At 40.8% G+C, this 20617-nt stretch overlaps 1 protein-coding gene across 2 annotated transcripts in view; it reads left to right on the top strand.

Annotated features, from left to right (window-relative positions):
- The window catches only part of LOC117251872 (chromodomain Y-like protein 2), a 51641-nt gene that overhangs the window by 18660 nt on the left and 12364 nt on the right, over positions 1 to 20617 (top strand). For both annotated transcript variants that reach the window (XM_033618455.2, XM_078176147.1), the window contains exon 3: positions 7457 to 7674. In XM_033618455.2, coding sequence (XP_033474346.2) covers positions 7457 to 7674 — 218 coding nt within the window. The remainder of the gene's footprint in view (positions 1 to 7456; positions 7675 to 20617) is intronic.

Genomic DNA, 20617 nt, shown 5'->3' with positions numbered 1-20617 from the left:
TTTGCTGAACACAGGCCACCTTGACCTCAAGTGTCTGTAACAGTAAAGGATAATGGTAACAGTAGCAAAGAAAAGAAAATAGAGTGATAAAGTCAACAAAATGATGTAATGATAGTGTGACAGAGAGGACTGAATGATGGAGCTTTTAGGTTTCAGAGATCATAGCTAAAAAGTTGACAAAAAGAAAAGAGTGTTGGTGGATATTCCAGGTACCAAGTACCAAGTACCCATGCTGTAGTTCTTCACGTGCAAGCATGAATTGTCGTTTTCCGTTTTAAAACACAATGGTTGGATCTCTGATAGCTCTAACTGCTGTGGTGGATGCCAGTTTGTCTAATGGTATGTTTTCATGTTGTGTTACACACCTGTATACGGATGTGTGTGTATGCATGTATTAACATAAATAAGTTGCATTAAGAAACATCTTTTTATCCAAACTGTGGTCTTAAATTTAGTTATTAAAGAACTGTGAATTTTGAAGATATGAATGGGACATATTACAGTCATGACAAATAAACTGGTCAGTGCCCTCTTAGTATGGTTTCAAACCTTTGAATTGCTACCACCATCTGACGCCATTTCAGCGATTCATACTGATAGAATACATCCCTGTGATGCTCCTGAACACACCATCAGTGATGTAACTTGGGGTCATTGGCTGTTTCGTGTCTTTTCAACACCAGACAACTTTACCCACAAGCCTAGGTTGCTCAGACGTCGACACACCTCTACTTCCTCCATTATGTTCTTGATGGCTGTTCCAATTGCTGATTCCAATTAGTAAGTGAAACAAAATGGCAGTTCAGGTTGTGAATAATTAATGGTGAGACTGGTTTTAAAATGACCTCATATACATATTTGACCTGTCTGTACTGCAATTAATCGTTGCTTATTGACTGATATACATGCATAGACTCATGCTGATATACATTGGCTGTGACAAGCTTAAAATAGCTAATGGCCAATATCAGCCATGCAGATGTACTGGCTCGTTTCTAATAGTAAATGGAGGGTGGACCTTTCTTAATGGATATAAATGATACGGATGCTGAAAAGCTCCTCACATACCAAGCAACTACACACATAGAGATTTGAAATGTATATATATTTCCATGATGATTATTTCCTGTTTCATGATAGATCGCATAGCTTACAAAGATAATTAAGAGTATATTTAAGCAGATTTGTCACATTTGACACATTTATTCTGTAGAGACTTGCGCTGACACACAGCTCTTAAAGTCACCACCATGGTTCTTTACTACAGGAGCAGCTGATAACACCTTTGAATTTCACTCCTGGGTCACAGTCCAGGGCCTGTACCACCAGAGTTAATCATTACATAAGTTTTAAAAAAGTCATCTCGGCTTGTTTCGCAGAAAATCCACATCAGAATGGATGAGCTTTTTACCATATTTGAGCAGCGTATCAATGCGAGAATTTATTTGGAGTTTGTCCATAATACTTGTTAAAGGATTGTTTTGTCGTCTGCTGTGGGTGCTGGGTACATTTAGCCTTCTGTTCAGATACACAGAACATACAGGAAGTGCGTATTGGTATGTACTTTATGCATTTGTTGCACTCTCTTGATGATTATTGATCTAGCTTTTTGTTATCACCCAGTTCCCATCAACTTCAGTCATGTTATTCAGTATATTAAACCAATGGCTAGTGTCCTTTTGGGGCTACATCACCAATTCTAGGTAGGCACACCAGAATGTGAACTTAAAAATATTAAATTTTGTGTTGTATATGTAGTGTGTCAGTGGTTCACTCTTTTCAAAACACCACAACTTGACAGTGAAATCTCATCCTCTCTGTGTGAGAACATTAGGGCTACCAACCTAACCTAATGGCTATTGGTCTGGCACGCCATTATGGATCCTAATTACCTAATCCTCCATAGGCTAGCCGCTCACCTCATTCAGCACCCTCAGCTCCACCCATTAATCTGCTACGCTGGCAGAGGGTGTCTCTGTGACTGTCGACTAATAACAAAGTGTGTACACAAGGTCATGTAATTTTAATTTTTCTTTGCAGAGAATTGCAAGAAAAAGAGTGCCATACTTTTTCTTGCATAGCTGCAACAAGCCACTGTCAGTGGTGTTCTAGATGCTGGTTTGATTGACCTTTCTTCATGAAACAATGCCTGCAATTGCTGTAGCCTAGGGGAGATAGCAGTTCGTACTGCTATTATACCAATGCCTTTTAATAAAACATGGGAGCAAAGACAGGATGTTGCAAATGTCATTGATTTTACCACAGTGACTGAGATGCTGGCATCTCCTCAACAAACAGCAAGTCAGTGGTAGCATTTGGACATCACCTCTTAATTGTCTTGAAATGTAAAGCATAGTGTTGCCATGTGTCTGGAGTGCCATCAGTGAGATGGCAGTGAGAGTCTCAGCCTCTTGTCCCACAATCACTTTAAATCACTGCTGCCATTAGGAATCCCTTGTATCCCGGCTAATCTCTGTTTATGGTCTTCCTCTGTTCGAAGCAGACTCTTCATCACGGTTAATTAAATTTTGTATTGCAGAGTCAAACTCCAGATAACTCTGTTTGTTAGAGGAACTGACCCTAATTTAGTGCTGCAGGCATGATGTTTATTTATAGGCTGACCTGGAAGTTAACATCGCTTCGGTTCTCTTAACAAATAGCCAGTTAGACCAGTTCTCTATTGAAATTTGGATTATCGCAGAAATACAATTCTGTGGCACACAAAATTTTATGATATGTGTGTTTTGTTTTGTAAGATAAATCTTTACAAATGATCAAGAGTAAATGCAATTGTCAGAACTAAGACGCTAACGTTGGTCAATAAATGGACTACACCACGCTAGCATGACTTTAATATTGCCACCACAACGAGGCCATAAAGCTGTGTTCAGCGTGATGACATTCGATAGTCTCACTTGGCTACTTGCTAGCAATAGTCTTTGATAAGACACACAAGTCTTCGAATTGATGAGTGGGGCATTTGCAGATGGATTTTATGTTGAAAAACAACATGTGAAAGTCCTCTTAAGCTTGTTTTAACCACAGACCTTACTTCAGGCATCAAACCAAAAACCCATTGAGTTTGAGACAAGGGAATCAGGAGTGCTAAAATGCTAAATCCTGTCCTTTAGGATTCATTGCTGCAGCACTACATATATTACGGTTAAGTGTAATTTGAGTTGTTTTATGTTGGGTCAGAGTTTGAGAAACCTTGGAGGAATGATTCATTGTAAACCTTTCTCATATGTTCAGCTTAAAGGGTCTCAACTATTACCTACATTTGTTGTTGTAATACCTTAGAAAATATTCCAGGCTGCATTTTTCATTTAGTTTGCTGTTGCTGCCTCTATCAGCGACGGTGACCCACTCAAAGGTCGAGTTTTAGTGATTTTTGAAGCGGAGGCTGGGTCTCTAGCTTCACTGCATTATTCATCTTGAAATCACTCATGGTTAAAAACACAGACTGAGGCTTTCAATGAGGGCTTTCAGGTTGTTTCAAAGTCTCCACTGTGTTTTTTTTTTTTTTTCATATATCAAACCCACATTTGTGTTAAAAACCTAGTTCTTGTATTAGTATTTTCATCATTGATGTTGTTAGCTGGAATGTTTTGAAAAAAGCAGCAAACCACTCGCTGTGGTGAGAAAAACTGTGCATGTGTTGCTGAATGATATATGACTTATTTGTGTCTCATTGTCTCCTACTGCTGCATCACTAGATCTTAGATAAAAGACTCATGCTCCGCCTAACTACTGGTTCTTTTTTCCTTTCATCCATTCAGCAGATGAAAAGTGCACAACTGAGATTGTGTTACTCAGCTGTCACAGAAACCTTTTCATCAACAGCTGCTCCCTTAAGTCAAGGTTTCTCTGGGTGAAAAGGCCTGGAAAAGATGGACAGTAATGAGACTACTTTTCTAATGTGAAAGTTTAGTAAAACCACAATAAAATTCAGCTCTGCGTGCGGTTAGGCTATTCAAACTAGAAATTTTAATGCAATCAACAAAAGTTAAATTTCAATGAGTCCCGCAGAGACAGCTCAGATATCATGCAGAGAATATACTGTTGGATGACACAGAAATAGGTGATTGCTATCTTGGCAGATTATGCCTCAGTTGTAAATGTCGTACAAAAACAAACGTAATAAGGAAAATCACTAACACATTCAAAATAATTAACATCCCCAAAAAAACAACAGACTCACAATAAAATTCTGACAAACAATCTACACTTGGTGTGTATATACGTATATCTGTGTCATCTAGCCAGAAAATGCTGTGGCAGAGGTGAGAATAAGTCATCATTTTGGTGACACAAGTAAGTTTCAAGTCTTTGCACTCAAGTCCCAAGTCACTGTCCAAGTCAAGACAGGCAAGTCCTGCCACAAGCCCTAAATGATAAACTTTGATTTTCGAGTCCTAAATTAGTCATAATGCGCTCTTTGCCAAATGTAATACCATTTCCATGTTTTTGTTGACCATTGTGTAGTTTTTGTATACAAACTGAGTCATCTTTAGTATACTTCTTTAGCTGGACCACAGAGGCAAGGCCAGCCCTATAAAAATGAAAGTTTGTCCGTGAGTGAGTGAGCTGAATGAGTGAGTGATGATGTTACGCCACTGGTTTGGAGATACTGATGCTGTGAGAGATGGTGTTTCCCTGCTGGCAGTTGCTCTTTCGAAATGAATAGGTACTGACAGGCTGACAGAGCCGTGGACGCCGACAGTCTTGTATTAGTGTATTCCTCTTTTACTGTAACCAGTGTAGCATCATAGCATAGTAGAATTATCAAGCTAGATAACTAACTAGCCAGCTGCTACATGAGTACAATCTAACAACTTAATGCTTTGTTAACACACTTGCGTCACGCACGAAGTGATTCTGCCAAGCAGGACATGCTTCTGGATAAACATCGCATCATGTGTTCCTGACCAACATTGTAATGAACCAGTCACAGCCCTCTGACATCATCACTGCGCTGCTGCTGTGATTCTTTTGAAATCCCTTTGTGCCTCTTCAGAGCTGAGCTAGTTTTCCAAATTGAAGTTTAGACAATTGAACAAAATCCTCAGTAAGCCTGAACAAAAACCTTGTAAGCTACTGCAGGATTAGCGAATTAGCTTGCAAAGTAAGTATGCTATGCTAAGGAGTAAACTTGCCAATAGGCTAGAATATTGTTCACTTACAAAGAGTAAGGATAATATCATTTTTCAACTGCAAATTCCTGCAGTTAACACATTGCCCTCCTTTCTTTCATGTTGATCCTGGATATATTTTGTTAGGTTTATCCAGGGCCATCATCATCACCACGCTGATTCTTGTATATTTGTATATGTCAACATAGCAGTGGTGGTCCTGGATCAACATCAGTGATTCTTTTCAGAATCAACATGGCAATGATGGTCAAGATTTACAGAAACAAATTATCCAAAGTCAACATGGTGATGATGGTCCTGGATCAACATAAGCAAGTTATCCGGGATAAAGACAATGGCGATAGTTCTGGATGAATGAACAGATTATCCAGGGTCAACATGGCAGTGATGGTCCTGGATCCACACAAGCGCTGTAATCTTGAGAAAAAAAAAAGAAAAAGAAAAAAAAAAGAGATATGATAATAATAATGATTTCAAATGAATAAGCTATTAAAAAAGAGGGAACATGTGTCCTTCACAGGTCTTTGCAACTGCAAAATGTTACTGTGCTTACTCTCAATGTTGATGAACAATATTTTAGCCTATAAGCTTACTCATTAGCATAGCCTTTCTAGTTAGCAAGCTAACTCGCTAACCCTGCAGTAGCTAACAAGGTTTTTGTTGAGTGTTATTGAGGATTTTGTTCAACTTCAATTTGGAAAACTATCTTAGCTCTGAAGAAGCACAAAGGAATTTTGAAAGAAGCACAGGAGCAGCACAGTGATGATGTCAGAGGGCTGTGATTGGTTGACTGCAATGATGGTCCAGGAATGCAATGTGGGATGTTAATCCAGGAGCATGTCCTACTTGGCAAAATCCCATCGTGCCTCTTGTCACAGTGTAGGAAAACACAATGCTATCATCAGATGAGTGACAAAACTTTGTTCGTCTCATTTTCTGGAACCACTCTAATGTTAGCATACAAGCACGGTGGAATTAGCAAGATAGCTAGCTAACTAGCCAGCCACCCGCCGACAAAATGGCAAAGAGGATCAACTCATCAATTTGTTTGAGAACAAGCCATGTCTGTAAAACACAAGCCTTAAATTTATTTAAACATGAATGACTATTACATGTTAAAATGTTGGAATGGGTGCCCTTTTTGTAATTGTCGCCAATAGGATGTTTTTGAAGCTGCTGTTATTGGTGGAACTTGGCTCTAATAGGGGCCTCCACCAGTCACATAGGGACATACATCCCTGACTGGAGCTGAAGAGAGGAGGGTTGGGTTAGATGATCAGTGGCTACAGCTCCAGAGAAAGCAGGTCCCCTCTGCTGTTTGATTGTCTAAGTGTACTGTTCTTCATCTTAACATGTATTTACGTGAACATTTGGGCCGGCTCGCATCATGGGGGCCAGCACTGTAAGTGAAATACATGGTGAACAAAGGTCTGTGACTGGGCATATGCCAGCTACTTCCCGTTTCAAATTAAAAGTTCTCGTTTCTAATTAAAAGCCCTCTAGCGTTTTATACATGGTCCAGCCATATGCTAGGTTTTGGCCTAGTGTTGTTGCAACTGACACTCAGTAATGTAACATTAGTTTCTCATGCTTCTACCCTGCAAGTTGACTAGATGATGTTGAATTGGTTCAAAGAGGATCTAGAGAAACAAATGTGTACTTGCTGGGAATGAATAGTGTTAATATTAGATGACTCAGAAGATAAAGAGAAATAAAATAATTCGTGGCACAGTTTTTAAACAACATACTCTTTAATCTGTGGGCTAAAATATCAAGCACTTCAGAGTCAAAACCAAGTCAAGTCATGAGTCATTGGTGCTAAACTTCAAATCAAGTTGCCAGTCTTTTTGAGTCATCAAATTTGTGACTGGAATCTGACTCAAGTCCAAGTCTTGTGGCTTGAGTCCACACTACTGCCTTATGGTAGCTGGGAAGAAAACCTGTTCAAAGCTTGTGCAGCAGTTTTCCTCAGCGGACAGTCAGTGAGAAATTACACAGACAGACTGTCCACTTTTCTACAGCAGATATGCAAATCTGTTGTATACCAGTTCAAATCAAACTCCATAGAGTTCTGCAGCCCACAAGGCTGTCTAAAAAAACAAGTCACTCAGTCACAGAGCTTTTAAAAACTCTCCAGTTTAACCACATTATCTGTAAATATTTCACTGGATGAAGGGTAATTATTATTGATCATTTTCTGTCATGGGGGTGTGTTATTTTATCAATGCTATCAGCAAGTGTCTAAAAGCTACACAAGTCTAAGAAGACACATTGACTTGTTTGTCATTCCCTCTCTGTGTCAGGCTCCCCTCTGGCCAATGGGAAGATGCATCTACACAGCTCAGTAAAGCGGAAGCTGGCCGAGGAGAAAGGCTACGTGTTTGACAAGAGGCTCAGGTACAACGTGCGACAGAACGAGAGCAACTGTCGATTCCGAGACATCGTTGTCAGGAAGGAGGAAGGCTTCACGCACGTCCTGCTCTCCAGCCAAACGACAGACAACAACTCTCTGACACCAGAGGTGAGAGCGGGAATGTGCTTTCATCTCCTGTGTTTCTGTGTTTCTCTGGTGTATTTCAGTGTTTCAGGAACTGCATTTAATTATGTAACTTTTTGATTGTATCCCAGTTGCCATGGAGCTCTGTTTGAGAAATATAAATGAGGAAAGTTTCCTCATTAACGGCTGTACAGATTCCCTGGAGCTATGCATTTACTCTCCAACTGCTCCAGGGGAGCTTTTCAAGAGACAACTTTAGAAAAGTGTGGTTTTATTTGACAGCTGCCAGGTGTGAATATGTAAAGCTGCATGAATCTTACTCAGGCCATTTCCGAAAAAGAGCGTGTATACTCAGCATAAAGGTTAGGGAATAGCTCTTGGGCTCTGTCCCCAGTACTGACACAGAATTTCCTCAAAACTGCCTCCTGCCAAACAAGATTTCTACAAGTAAAGTAATTAGGGGTACATACAATCCAGCGTTATGCCATCTGTTGTTATTGCAGCAAAATGTCAGATGAAGTGGAGAGAAAATTATGCAGGGAGTTCATAGAGGTGAGCATTGTGTAATTATACTAGGAGACCCTAGAGATGGCAAGATTTCCAATGTGTCCACTGCTTGCTGTTAAGAAATAACACTGACATCTCTGCCAGAGATTGCAATGTCAACGCTAACTTTTATGTTTTGTCCAATTAGTGTCAGATAATTTAGTCTAAATGGGCTGTTTGCAAGACGGCATGGTGATCATTAAGATCGGGAGAATAATCAAAACATAATGAACCAAAATTTAAACGCACACTTCTTCTCTGCTCCCATTTTTCCCGGGTTTAAGTCAAAGATGTAAGACTTTTTTCATGCACTTAATAGATATGTTTGTCTCAAATTTTGGCCACAAATCTGTTAAAGTCTGTGTAAATGAGTACTTCTCCTTTCCCAAAATAATCCATCCACCTGACATGTGTGGAATATCAAAATACTGATCAAACAGCATCATTACTACACAGGTGTGCTTTGGGATGGTTGCAGTAAAAGGCCACTCTAAAATATGCAGGTTGATCACACACACACACACAATGCCACAGATGGCACAAGTTTTGAGGGAGTGTGCCACTGGCATGTCCACCACAACTGTTGTTCATGAACTGAATGTTCATTTCACGACCATAAGCCATTCCCAGTATCATTTCTGTGAATTTGGCAGTACATCCAACCAGCCTCACAACTGCAGACCACAAGAAACCACAACAGCCCGTCAGTAGCCACACCAGATTATCGTAGGGCAGCTACCCAAACAGCTGATGCAACAATTGGTTTTCACAACTGAAAAACTTCGCACAAACCGTCAGAAACCATCTTAGGGATGCTCATTTGCATGCTCATCATCGATCTCATTTATAAAACAGTGTGTAGGATCCATACTAAAAATGTACGTATGGACAAAAGCCAAAAATGGCTTGTGCCAAAAAATATTGGACAATTTCTACAATCAGGCTTCCACCTCACCGTCTGCGTCGTCAGTTTCCTGTCTCCAGTGTTTGTAAGCATGGGTCAAACTTTCTCCCATCAAGTCTGTTTTTATAGATCACAACTTTTGTGTGGAAGGTAGCATATGCCTCTTTTAGGCTGCGTTTTATGCATACACAATAATTATAAATGAGACCCCAGGTTCTTGACCTGACAGCAGTTCTTCACTGTATTGGTTGGATGTACTGCCAAATCAGGACATTAGAGAGGGCTTGTGGTAGTGAAATGAACATTCAGTTCACAGGCAACAGCTGTGTTGGACTTTTCTGCAGACAGTATGCCAATGGCACACTCTCTTGAAACTTGGGACATCTGTGGCATTGTGTGTGTGTGTGTGTGTGTGTGTGTGTGGTCAACCTGCACATTTTAGAGTGGTCTTTTATTATGACCATCCTGAGGCACACCTGTGTAGTAATGATGCTGTTTTATCAGTATTTTAATATTCCACAGCTGTCAGGTGGATGGATTATTTTTGGAAAAGGAGAAGTGCTCATTTACATGGATTTTAACAGATTTATGGCCAAAATTTAAGAGAAATGTTTCTGTTCAGTGCATGAAAAAAGTCTTGGATCTTTAACTGAAACCTGTGAATGGGAGCCAAAACAAAAGTGTTAAATTTTATTCAGTGTAGTAACCTAAACAATTGGACAACTTGTTTGCTCCACTTTCAGTGTTATTCAGATACTTCAATATAGAAGCAGCTGTCAAAAATGTAAAAAAAAAAGATTGGTCTTGCTTTTGCAATGACAAAATTTCATGGTGACTGAAAACAGATGTCTGTGCCTGATGAAATTTAGACCCTAAAACAACAAAAGATTTTTGGTAAATTATTAATAGATTGCTGATTTTCCGTTACACTGAACACATGTAAACAGGATCTTGCTATTTTAGAAGCGCTGTTGATTTGGTCTGATGATATACCAGCTGAGTCGTCTCTTCAGGCATTTAGGGTGCATAATCTACATGCTGTGCTTTCTCCTCAGCAATTTGTCGATCACCTGCAAAGTCCATGTCAATCAAACATCCAGTAGCAGAACAAACTGCATTTTAATTCAGGAGTTGCACTGTGGTTCACTATAACCTGTCACAGTGATGGATGAGTTCTATCAAAGACTGTAATTATAACATTGGATCCAACACTGTACCTATTTTGGGGGTGTTTCTGTGTATGATTGCTACTGTCACAGTGTACTGCTTTACACGAGCCATTCTCAATGAAGAGGTTAAAAAAATGACAGCTTAATAATGCTGGGGCATCTGCAACACTGACTGTGGTTTATTGGCTCTCTGTTCGGATGCTGTAGCTTCTTGCATTGTGATGATCCACTTGCAGAATTGGCTGCCTGCACGAAAGTACCAGCCTGTGATTGGCTGCTTGTTCCCACACTCCAATCAACGACAAGCTGCTCCATTAAAATTTTCCACTGGAAATATTCAGTGACTTGCTCTCACAGTTCAGTAGATGCTTTTCCCCCTCTTCTTTGTACAGACTGTTGTGACATTTTGTAACCCTCTGTTTGATTTTAGAAATTTATAATTTATGAATTATCATGTTGTTGTACCAGCAGTTAGGTTTTAACCTGTCAATATGACAAATCGTTTTTGAAATTTTCCATGAATGCTTTTAAAACACGCCTTTGTGACATTTACTCAGCACTTACTAATGTTGACCTTGTACAGTGGAGAGGCCGTATTTCATTCAGGTGTACATATTTACAACTTGCTTATATACTAATTAAGCATGCCATAAAGAAAATGTTAATTTAGGAAACATTTTAAAACTTTATCTAATTTGAATTGACACTTAGAAAACAATTTAAAGAAATGAAAACTGATTTTTAAAAAAAAGATTCCTTAGAGGTCCTTAAATATAGAGTTGAGCCACGGATAAAGGCATGTGTCACAATCATCCACCTCTGGATCATAAATCTAAGTAAACAGGATTTTCCTCCCCTCAGATTGAAGGATGCGTCTTAGATCTTCCACAGAGGGTGGTTCTCGCTTTGATATGGCGCCGTGTGCACGGCAGCCTGTACTTCACAGGCACTGAAGTGGCCTAAACTGTGTGTGTGTGTGTGTGTGTGTGTGTGTGTGTGTGTGTGTGTACTTTCATGTGTGACAGTAAGCCCGTAAGCTGTGGGCTTATCAAACAGCTCTGATAGCTCCCTCTCTGTCGCTCAGTCTTTGAAGCTACAGGAACAAGAGAGTCTGCGGATGTGCCTATTGAATGGCTTTTCGAAAATCTTCAAAAATATCCCTGAACATTTTTTATCCAAACACTCGGTGCTTGCTTTAGGTGAGAAAGTCCCCCGAGCTGTTAGCTGGTTCTCTTTCTCTCACCTCTCTGGCTTAATACACTGTAGCTTGCTGCGTGCTGTTCTATACTGCTATTTATGTTTTTTTTGAACATCCTGTGTGTTATGACTTTTTGACAGTTTTATCAAGCAACATACTGACTACAAGGATCTGCATTGGTGGATTAAGTACACAACTCTGTTACTTGAGTCAAAATATAGACACTCCTGGTCAAATACACTGCCTGGCCAAAAAAAAAGTCGCCACCTGGATTTAACTAAGCAAATAGGTACGAGCCTCCTATTGGATAATTATTGCATGGGCGATTATCTTTCAGCTGGCAACAAGTTATTTAACCCCAACTGGTGCAATGAGTTGCTTCTCATTTCCTAAACAACCATGTCGAAAGACACATCCCGTGGTCGTGGAAAAGATGTTAGTCTGTTTGAGAAGGGTCAAATCATTGGCATGCATCAAGCAGAGAAAACATCTAAGGAGATTGCAGAAACTACTAAAATTGGGTTAAGAACTGTCCAACGCATTATTAAAAACTGGAAGGATAGTGGGGACCCATCGTCTTCGAGGAAGAAATGTGGCCGGAAAAAAATCCTCAATGATCGTGATCGGCGATCACTTAAACGTTTGGTGAGATCAAATCGAAGAAAAACAACAGTAGAACTCAGGGCTATGTTTAATAGTGAAAGTAAGAGCATTTCCACACGCACAATATGAAGGGAACTCAAGGGATTGGGACTGAACAGCTGTGTAGCCTTAAGAAAACCACTAATCAGTGAGGCTAACCGGAAAAAAAGGCTTCAATTTGCTAGGGAGCATAAAGATTGGACTCTGGAGCAATGGAAGAAGGTCATGTGGTCTGATGAGTCCAGATTTACCCTGTTCCAGAGTGATGGGCGCATCAGGGTAAGAAGAGAGGCAGATGAAGTGATGCACCCATCATGCCTAGTGCCTACTGTACAAGCCTGTGGGGGCAGTGTTATGATCTGGGGTTGCTGCAGTTGGTCAGGTCTACGTTCAGCAACAGTATGTGCTCAAAGAATGAGGTCAGCTGACTACCTGAATATACTGAATGACCAGGTTATTCCATCAATGGATTTTTTCTTTCCTGATGGCACGGGCATATTCCAAGCTTACAATGCCAGGATTCATCGGGCTCAAATTGTGAAAGACTGGTTCAGGGAGCATGAGACATCATTTTCACACATGGATTGGCCACCACAGAGTCCAGACCTTAACCCCACTGAGAATCTTTGGGATGTGCTGGAGAAGGCTTTGCGCAGCAGTCAGACTCTACCATCATCAATGCAAGATCTTGGTGAAAAATTAATGCAACACTGGATGGAAATAAATCTTGTGACATTGCAGAAGCTTATCGAAACAATGCCACAGCGAATGCGTGCCGTAATCAAAGCTAAAGGCGGTCCAACGAAATATTAGAGTGTATGACCTTTTTTTTTGGTGGTGACTTTTTTTTTGGCCAGGCAGTGTATTACACCAATACAAGCGAAAGTTGAGTCAAATTATTACATGAGTTAAAGTACTGGAGTACTTGCTTTTAAAATTACTTGAGTTTTTAAAGTACTTTTTACACGCACACACAACACTGGGTACTATATGAATGCACAGCTTAAGTGAAAACACCCAGTACAAATATTTCAGTGTACGACACCTTCATGGGCAAGTTCATTTGACCAAACATAGCACAAAAACGGCATGTACTGCATTCTTAGACAACTTTGTTTAAAATTTTCATCTAGAATTAAGCCAATGTTTACTGACCTTGACATTATTTCTCAGGTTGTCTAGCAAACTCTCGTAGGCCGTGATGAAGTTTGTGCGCTGTAAACAGAGCAAACTTTTACAGTGATACGAATCATTCTTCATCTCAAAAACTTCAAACGTGGACTTGAGGTATGGTCACTGGTGATCTGGTGGGAACTCTTTATCTCCATCTGCTGCCGTAGCCATAGTAACACTGCAAAACTAAATACAACTGGCTGCTGATGACCTCTTCCTCTGCCTATCTCTACCGATGAGTTACCCAATCTGAGTAATACACACACAAGTTAGTTACGGAAACACCACTTCGCTTAACTAACCACACATAGACTCACAAGTCAGTCTTTAGACCTTTGCTTAACTAAAGACTGATGACTTTCACCCTGATTTTGTGTTTAGATGGGCGGATACAATTTCAGAGTTTAAAAAAACTCCCTACGTTGCAGAGCCAATAGTAAATCTGCAGGGCGGTCCTTCGGTGGCTCGCTGAACTCTTGTGCTTGTAAACATAGTCCCACTAGAAACACGTGTAGCGGTACAAAATGGCTCAGCCGCGCTCGCAGAAAACGCCGTCAAAGTTAGTGTATGTTTGTCGCGTTTGCGGCGACACATTCTCGCCAACTAAAAGAAACAAACATAATCTTTTACAAGGCCATGACTCATCTGTCCGGCCGGACTATAGAGGCAATCGCCTTGTTTACAAATACGTCCGGGTAGAAAACCAGCAGAGCTTTTAACTATATATATATATATATACATATACATATATGTATATGTGTATATATATATATATATATACACATATGCATATATGTATATGTGTATATATATATATATATATATACAGTACAGGCCAAAAGTTTGGACACACCTTCTCATTCAATGCGTTTTCTTTATTTTCATGACTATTTACATTGTAGATTCTCACTGAAGGCATCAAAACTATGAATGAACACATGTGGAGTTATGTACTTAACAAAAAAAGGTGAAATAACTGAAAACATGTTTTATATTCTAGTTTCTTCAAAATAGCCACCCTTTGCTCTGATTACTGCTTTGCACACTCTTGGCATTCTCTCCATGAGCTTCAAGAGGTAGTCACCTGAAATGGTTTCCACTTCACAGGTGTGCCTTATCAGGGTTAATTAGTGGAATTTCTTGCTTTATCAATGGGGTTGGGACCATCAGTTGTGTTGTGCAGAAGTCAGGTTAATACACAGCCGACAGCCCTATTGGACAACTGTTAAAATTCATATTATGGCAAGAACCAATCAGCTAACTAAAGAAAAACGAGTGGCCATCATTACTTTAAGAAATGAAGGTCAGTCAGTCCGGAAAATTGCAAAAACTTTAAATGTGTCCCCAAGTGGAGTCGCAAAAACCATCAAGCGCTACAACGAAACTGGCACACATGAGGACCGACCCAGGAAAGGAAGACCAAGAGTCACCTCTGCTTCTGAGGATAAGTTCATCCGAGTCACCAGCCTCAGAAATTGCAAGTTAACAGCAGCTCAGATCAGAGACCAGATGAATGCCACACAGAGTTCTAGCAGCAGACCCATCTCTAGAACAACTGTTAAGAGGAGACTGCGCCAATCAGGCCTTCATGGTCAAATAGCTGCTAGGAAACCACTGCTAAGGAGAGGCAACAAGCAGAAGAGATTTGTTTGGGCCAAGAAACACAAGGAATGGACATTAGACCAGTGGAAATCTGTGCTTTGGTCTGATGAGTCCAAATTTGAGATCTTTGGTTCCAACCGCCGTGTCTTTGTGAGACGCAGAAAAGGTGAACGGATGGATTCCACATGCCTGGTTCCCACTGTGAAGCATGGAGGAGGAGGTGTGATGGTGTGGGGGTGTTTTGCTGGTGACACTGTTGGGGATTTATTCAAAATTGAAGGCACACTGAACCAGCATGGCTACCACAGCATCCTGCAGCGACATGCCATCCCATCCGGTTTGCGTTTAGTTGGACGATCATTTATTTTTCAACAGGACAATGACCCCAAACACACCTCCAGGCTGTGTAAGGGCTATTTGACCAAGAAGGAGAGTGATGGAGTGCTGCGGCAGATGACCTGGCCTCCACAGTCACCGGACCTGAACCCAATTGAGATGGTTTGGGGTGAGCTGGACCGCAGAGTGAAGGCAAAGGGGCCAACAAATGCTAAACACCTCTGGGAACTCCTTCAAGACTGTTGGAAAACCATTTCAGGTGACTACCTCTTGAAGCTCATGGAGAGAATGCCAAGAGTGTGCAAAGCAGTAATCAGAGCAAAGGGTGGCTATTTTGAAGAAACTAGAATATAAAACATGTTTTCAGTTATTTCACCTTTTTTTGTTAAGTACATAACTCCACATGTGTTCATTCATAGTTTTGATGCCTTCAGTGAGAATCTACAATGTAAATAGTCATGAAAATAAAGAAAACGCATTGAATGAGAAGGTGTGTCCAAACTTTTGGCCTGTACTGTATATATATATATACATATATGTATATGTCACATTTTTCACATCACTGTATCACCGTTTGGACTAATCCGATGTTTGTAAAGTCTATAAACACAATGATTGAACAAACATTACTATTTCTTAGCCGTTAGCAGTGTCTGTAATAGGTAATAACTCATTAAACGGTCCGTGAAAAAAATATTTTTTCCAGCGGATATCTTAGTTACAACATGATTGAGCTAGCAAAGCAGTTTTGTGTTGCTGTGTTTGGTATTTATTCAGTTTCGGGAAATCACGATGTCTAGAAAGCATCAGTGGCTGCAGCTGACAGGAACAGCTAACACTAGCAGCAAAGCTAACATCAGGATGTCATCTGTTAAAAGCCTCCCGTTGTCGGATACGACATGAAACTACTTCAGTTAGCTCAATTATGTTGTAACTAAGACATCCGTCCATTCTTCATGGATAGCACACGTTTGATAAAACGGAGTTAAATCTCTCGGCATCCATTTTCAAGCTCTCTGTGTGTTTGTTTCCTTGTGGACGAGAAAAGGGGGAGCACACATTTCCAAGAAGGTGTGTCCTTTTCAAAAATGCAAGAGGCGTTGTTTTGTTGCTGGCCGTTTTCGCCGGTGTGTTAAACACACTTTAGAAAGGAGTGTCCCCAGACTATCAGAAGGCGGAGATCTCTGATTGTCTGGTGGCGAGACTAAACCACACAGAGAACTGCATGATCACAGTTAATGGACTTTTGCATTTTAGAAGTTCAAAGTAATAAATCTTCAAAAAAATGATACTCGAGTAAAGTACAGATACTCAAAAACTGGATTTAAGTACAGTACTTAAGTAAATGTACTTTGTTACTGTCCACCACTAATCTGACATTATATTTCCCCATAGAAGTTAACAAAGAATTATTTGACTTTTTCTTTTTGTAGATAAATGGTCTAAATCTACTTGATTCTATAATTTATAGCTTATGATGTAACCTAAGCACAAAAAGTAAGGAAATTTGCGTTTGGTAGATTATTTCTTTGTCGTATACTGTTGGAAAGCCTGTTTATTTCCCTTTTAAATGGTGCCACATTTTTAAGGAACATGCATTTGTGGGATGAGCAGCAGAGCTGAGTATGTGGGTTGCGCTCCATTAAAAATTTGCCAGATCTTCTCTGCCAATGCCAAACAGCTTTTTTTTTTTTTGCTGTTGCTATTGACTCTTGTTTTGAGCTCCTGGTACCCCCAGGTGCTGACAATCAGGTGTCTGACTGGTACCTGATTGTCAGCACCCGTGAGCATGGGTCCTGCTACAGTGGTCAGTAGCCATGTTTCCATCAGCCTGTTTAGAAGCACATCTAGAAGTATCGCATTGGAAAATTATGATGGAAATGCCAAAATTCAAATTAAAATCCCCTGATTCGCATAAACTAAAATACGTTCACTTTAGCCGGGTTTTGGTTGATTCGAAAAAATGTTGATTCACAAAACGGGGGATGGAAACAGTTATGTCCGCATTAAATCTGCTGTAACGCACCTCTCTCCATGGTGATATCGGGTCGGGAAGGCGGTAATGCATTTACAAGCTGGTTGCCAACCACCAGAAAACGTAGAAAGAAAAAGAATGCAAGACTTGTTTTGTTTCTGGTTCTGTGGAAAACTTGGGCGAGTTCGTAGTTTTCACCAAAACTACGAACCGTACTTTCCGTACATTTAATAGAAATGCACAGGATTCGTATTTCTTTTAATGCGCATTTCCCAATGATTCGAATCACTTTTGGATGGAAACATAGCTATTGAGTGTCTGCTCCAAGAATCTGCATGCCACGTTTGACTGATGTGGATAGAGCCCGTACGATAGGGCAACTTCAAGCTGGTGTTCCGCAAAACCAAGTTGCGACATTATTTGAAGTGAGCCCTAGTACCATCTGCAAACTGAAGGCCAAGTTCCATATAACGGGGGATGTCAGAGCCAGGCCGCGAAGTGGGCGTCCCAAGAAGACAGCACCCAAAGAAGACAGTTTGCTCATCCTGTCAGCACTTAGGAACCGCAGGCAGTCTTCTTCAGATTTGCAGTCAAGGTTTGCAGGATGATATGGCTGACGGCTTTCTGCTCAAACAATCCAGAACAGACTGCATGCAGCCAATGTCTAGTCTCATAGGGCTGCCAGGAGGCCTACCATGACTTCCCTTCACCGTCAGGCCCGTTTGCGCTGGTGTTGGCAACATGTGCACTGGAACCTGAACATGTGGAGGAACGTTATGTTGAGCGATGAGTCCAGATTCTGTCTACGGCAGTTGGACCGTAGGGTCAAAGTGTGGATGAGACGTGGCGAGCGCTTTGCTGATTGCTGCACCAATAGAGTAACATCTTTTGGTGGAGGCAGTGTGATGGTGTGGGCGGCAAGGCTTGTCATCATTGGAGGCAATCTCAATGCAGAGAGATATCCAGATGAAATTCTGCAACCAGTGGCAATCCCATATCTCCACAGTCTGGGACCAAACTCTGTCCTCCAAGATGACAGCGCTCGCCCCCACAGAGCGGGGTTTTTCAGAGACTACCTCCAGAATTTGGGAGTGGAGAGGATGGAATGGTCTGCCAGCAGTACTGACCTCAACCCCACTGAATACTTGTGGGATCAGCTTGGGCGTGCTGTTCGTGCCAGAGTGACCAACACAACCACGTTGGATGACTCGCCACAAATGCTGGTTGAAGAATGGGATGCCATCCCACAGCAGTGGGTGACCAGGCTGGTGACCAGCATGAGGAGGAGGTGCCAGGCTGTTGTGGCTGTGTATGGTTCTTACACACGCTACTGAGGCTCCTGTTTGTTAAATGAATAAATTGTTAAATTGCGAATATGTCTTGTTTCTTCAGACTTCAATCATCCAATTCACCAAACAAGAGTCAACAGCAAAAAAAAGCTGTTTGGCATTGGCAGAGAAGATTTGGCAAATTTTTCATGGGCGCAACCCACAAATGTACCTTACAAATGTGGCACAATATAAAAGGGAAATAAACAGGCTTCCCAGTGGTATAAGATTTATTGCCAAGAAGCATTGTTACAACAAAGAAATAATCTCATTACTTTTTGTGCTTAGTTTATTTGAATATAAAAAGCCAAATTCCTGCACACCTGCTTTTAATAAACACTAATTAGGTGGGGGGGAAAGAGTCCCAATAGGCCTTTTGTACAGCAGACATTTCCACTTGTCATAACAGGAAATGCACAGGTGTTACTAATAACATTAACGACGCCTTGCTCTGTTCTAAGTGTCCCAGTGAGCCGTGACAGTGTGACAGAGAGCGTGCACAATGTCAGCACCCTGAAACTAAAGCAGCTAAATGGAATTCACTTCAGCCATCAGTAATGTCATTATTTACATTTGTGATCTTCTTACTGTGACATGAGAAAATGACTTCTGATATAATGAAGGTCTAGAAATTTACAGTGATTCAAAAATGAATGACTTAAGTGGAGCTCTCTGAGACACCTTGACTTTAGGTGTAAATCCCAATTTTATTTTGATTCTTTGGACAATGATACGATATTTGGTGATATTACAAAGTCTGTCACGATACGATTACGATGCGATGCGATTCAGGGGCCTGCGATCGATATGAGTCAATATAATATGCCCATTTAACACAATATGTTACAGAAGAAGCTGCTACACCTTTCTTATTTGCCTTTGGCCATAAAAGATAAAAACTACAAATACACAATGTAAATACTTGTAATTGCTTAAGTGCAGTAATGTTTACTTTTAATTGACTCCACTACCACACATAAAACAGCACATTGGATAAGTTAACCTTCAAGGCAGGTTTTTGCAACCTTATCTATCAAAAGAGCCATTTTTGACCAAAAATAATTCAATCTGCCAAACATATCCGAGCCTTATTGTAACACTGCGTTTTAAGCCTACAGTTGCAATCAAATTTATTCAACCCCCATTGCATATTAGGCTTATTGGCAAAATATACAAATTCTCAGTTGTTTGCAAAAAAAAAAATTACACAAGAACTGTTTAAGTAGTTCAATGAAACTAATATTACAAGGGTTTTGATCCAAATTCAACACAAAATGCTACTTTTAATGACTACTGCAGTCTCAAAATTATTCAACCCCTTCATGACAAGCATCTTCAGTACTTAGTAGAGCACCCTTTTGCTGTTATGACCTGCTGCAAACGTGATGCATAGCCAGACACCAGCTTCAGACAGCGTTCCTGAGGAATCTTAGCCCATTCCTCATGGGCAATGGCCTCCAGTTCAGTAATATTCTTGGGTGTGCGTTTTGCAACCGCCTTCTTCAAATCCCACCAGAGATTTTCTATGGGGTTCAAGTCAGGCGACTGTGATGGCCGCTCTAGAATCTTCCATTTCTTCTTCTGAAACCAAGCCTTGGTGGACTTTGAGGTATGCTTGGGATCATTATCCTGTTGGAAGGTCCAATGACGCCCAAGCTTCAGCTTCCTCACAGACGGCACGACGTTTTTACCTAAGATTTCCTGATACTTGACTGAATCCATCGTGCCCTCCACACGCTGCAGGTTTCCAGTGCCAGAGGCAGCAAAGCAGCCCCAGAGCATCACTGAGCCACCGCCATGCTTCATTGTAGGCAGGGTGTTCTTTTCAGCATATGCTTCATTCTTCTTCCTCCAGACATACCGCTGTTCCATAGGCCCGAAAAGTTCCAGTTTTGTTTCATCACTCCACAGAACAGAATTCCAAAACTTCTGTGGCTTATTTATATGGTTTTGAGCATATTGGAGCCGACTTTTCTTGTACTTTTGGGTCAGTAGTGGTGTACATCTTGGAATCCGGGCATGGAGCCCTTCGGTGTTTAGTATGCGCCTTATTGTACAAACTGAAACCTCAGTGCCTGCTGCCACCAAGTCTTG

Source organism: Epinephelus lanceolatus, chromosome 2, assembly GCF_041903045.1.
Source record: "Epinephelus lanceolatus isolate andai-2023 chromosome 2, ASM4190304v1, whole genome shotgun sequence".
Taxonomy (NCBI): Eukaryota; Metazoa; Chordata; class Actinopteri; order Perciformes; family Serranidae; genus Epinephelus; species Epinephelus lanceolatus.
This window is presented reverse-complemented; position numbering and strand designations above follow the sequence as displayed.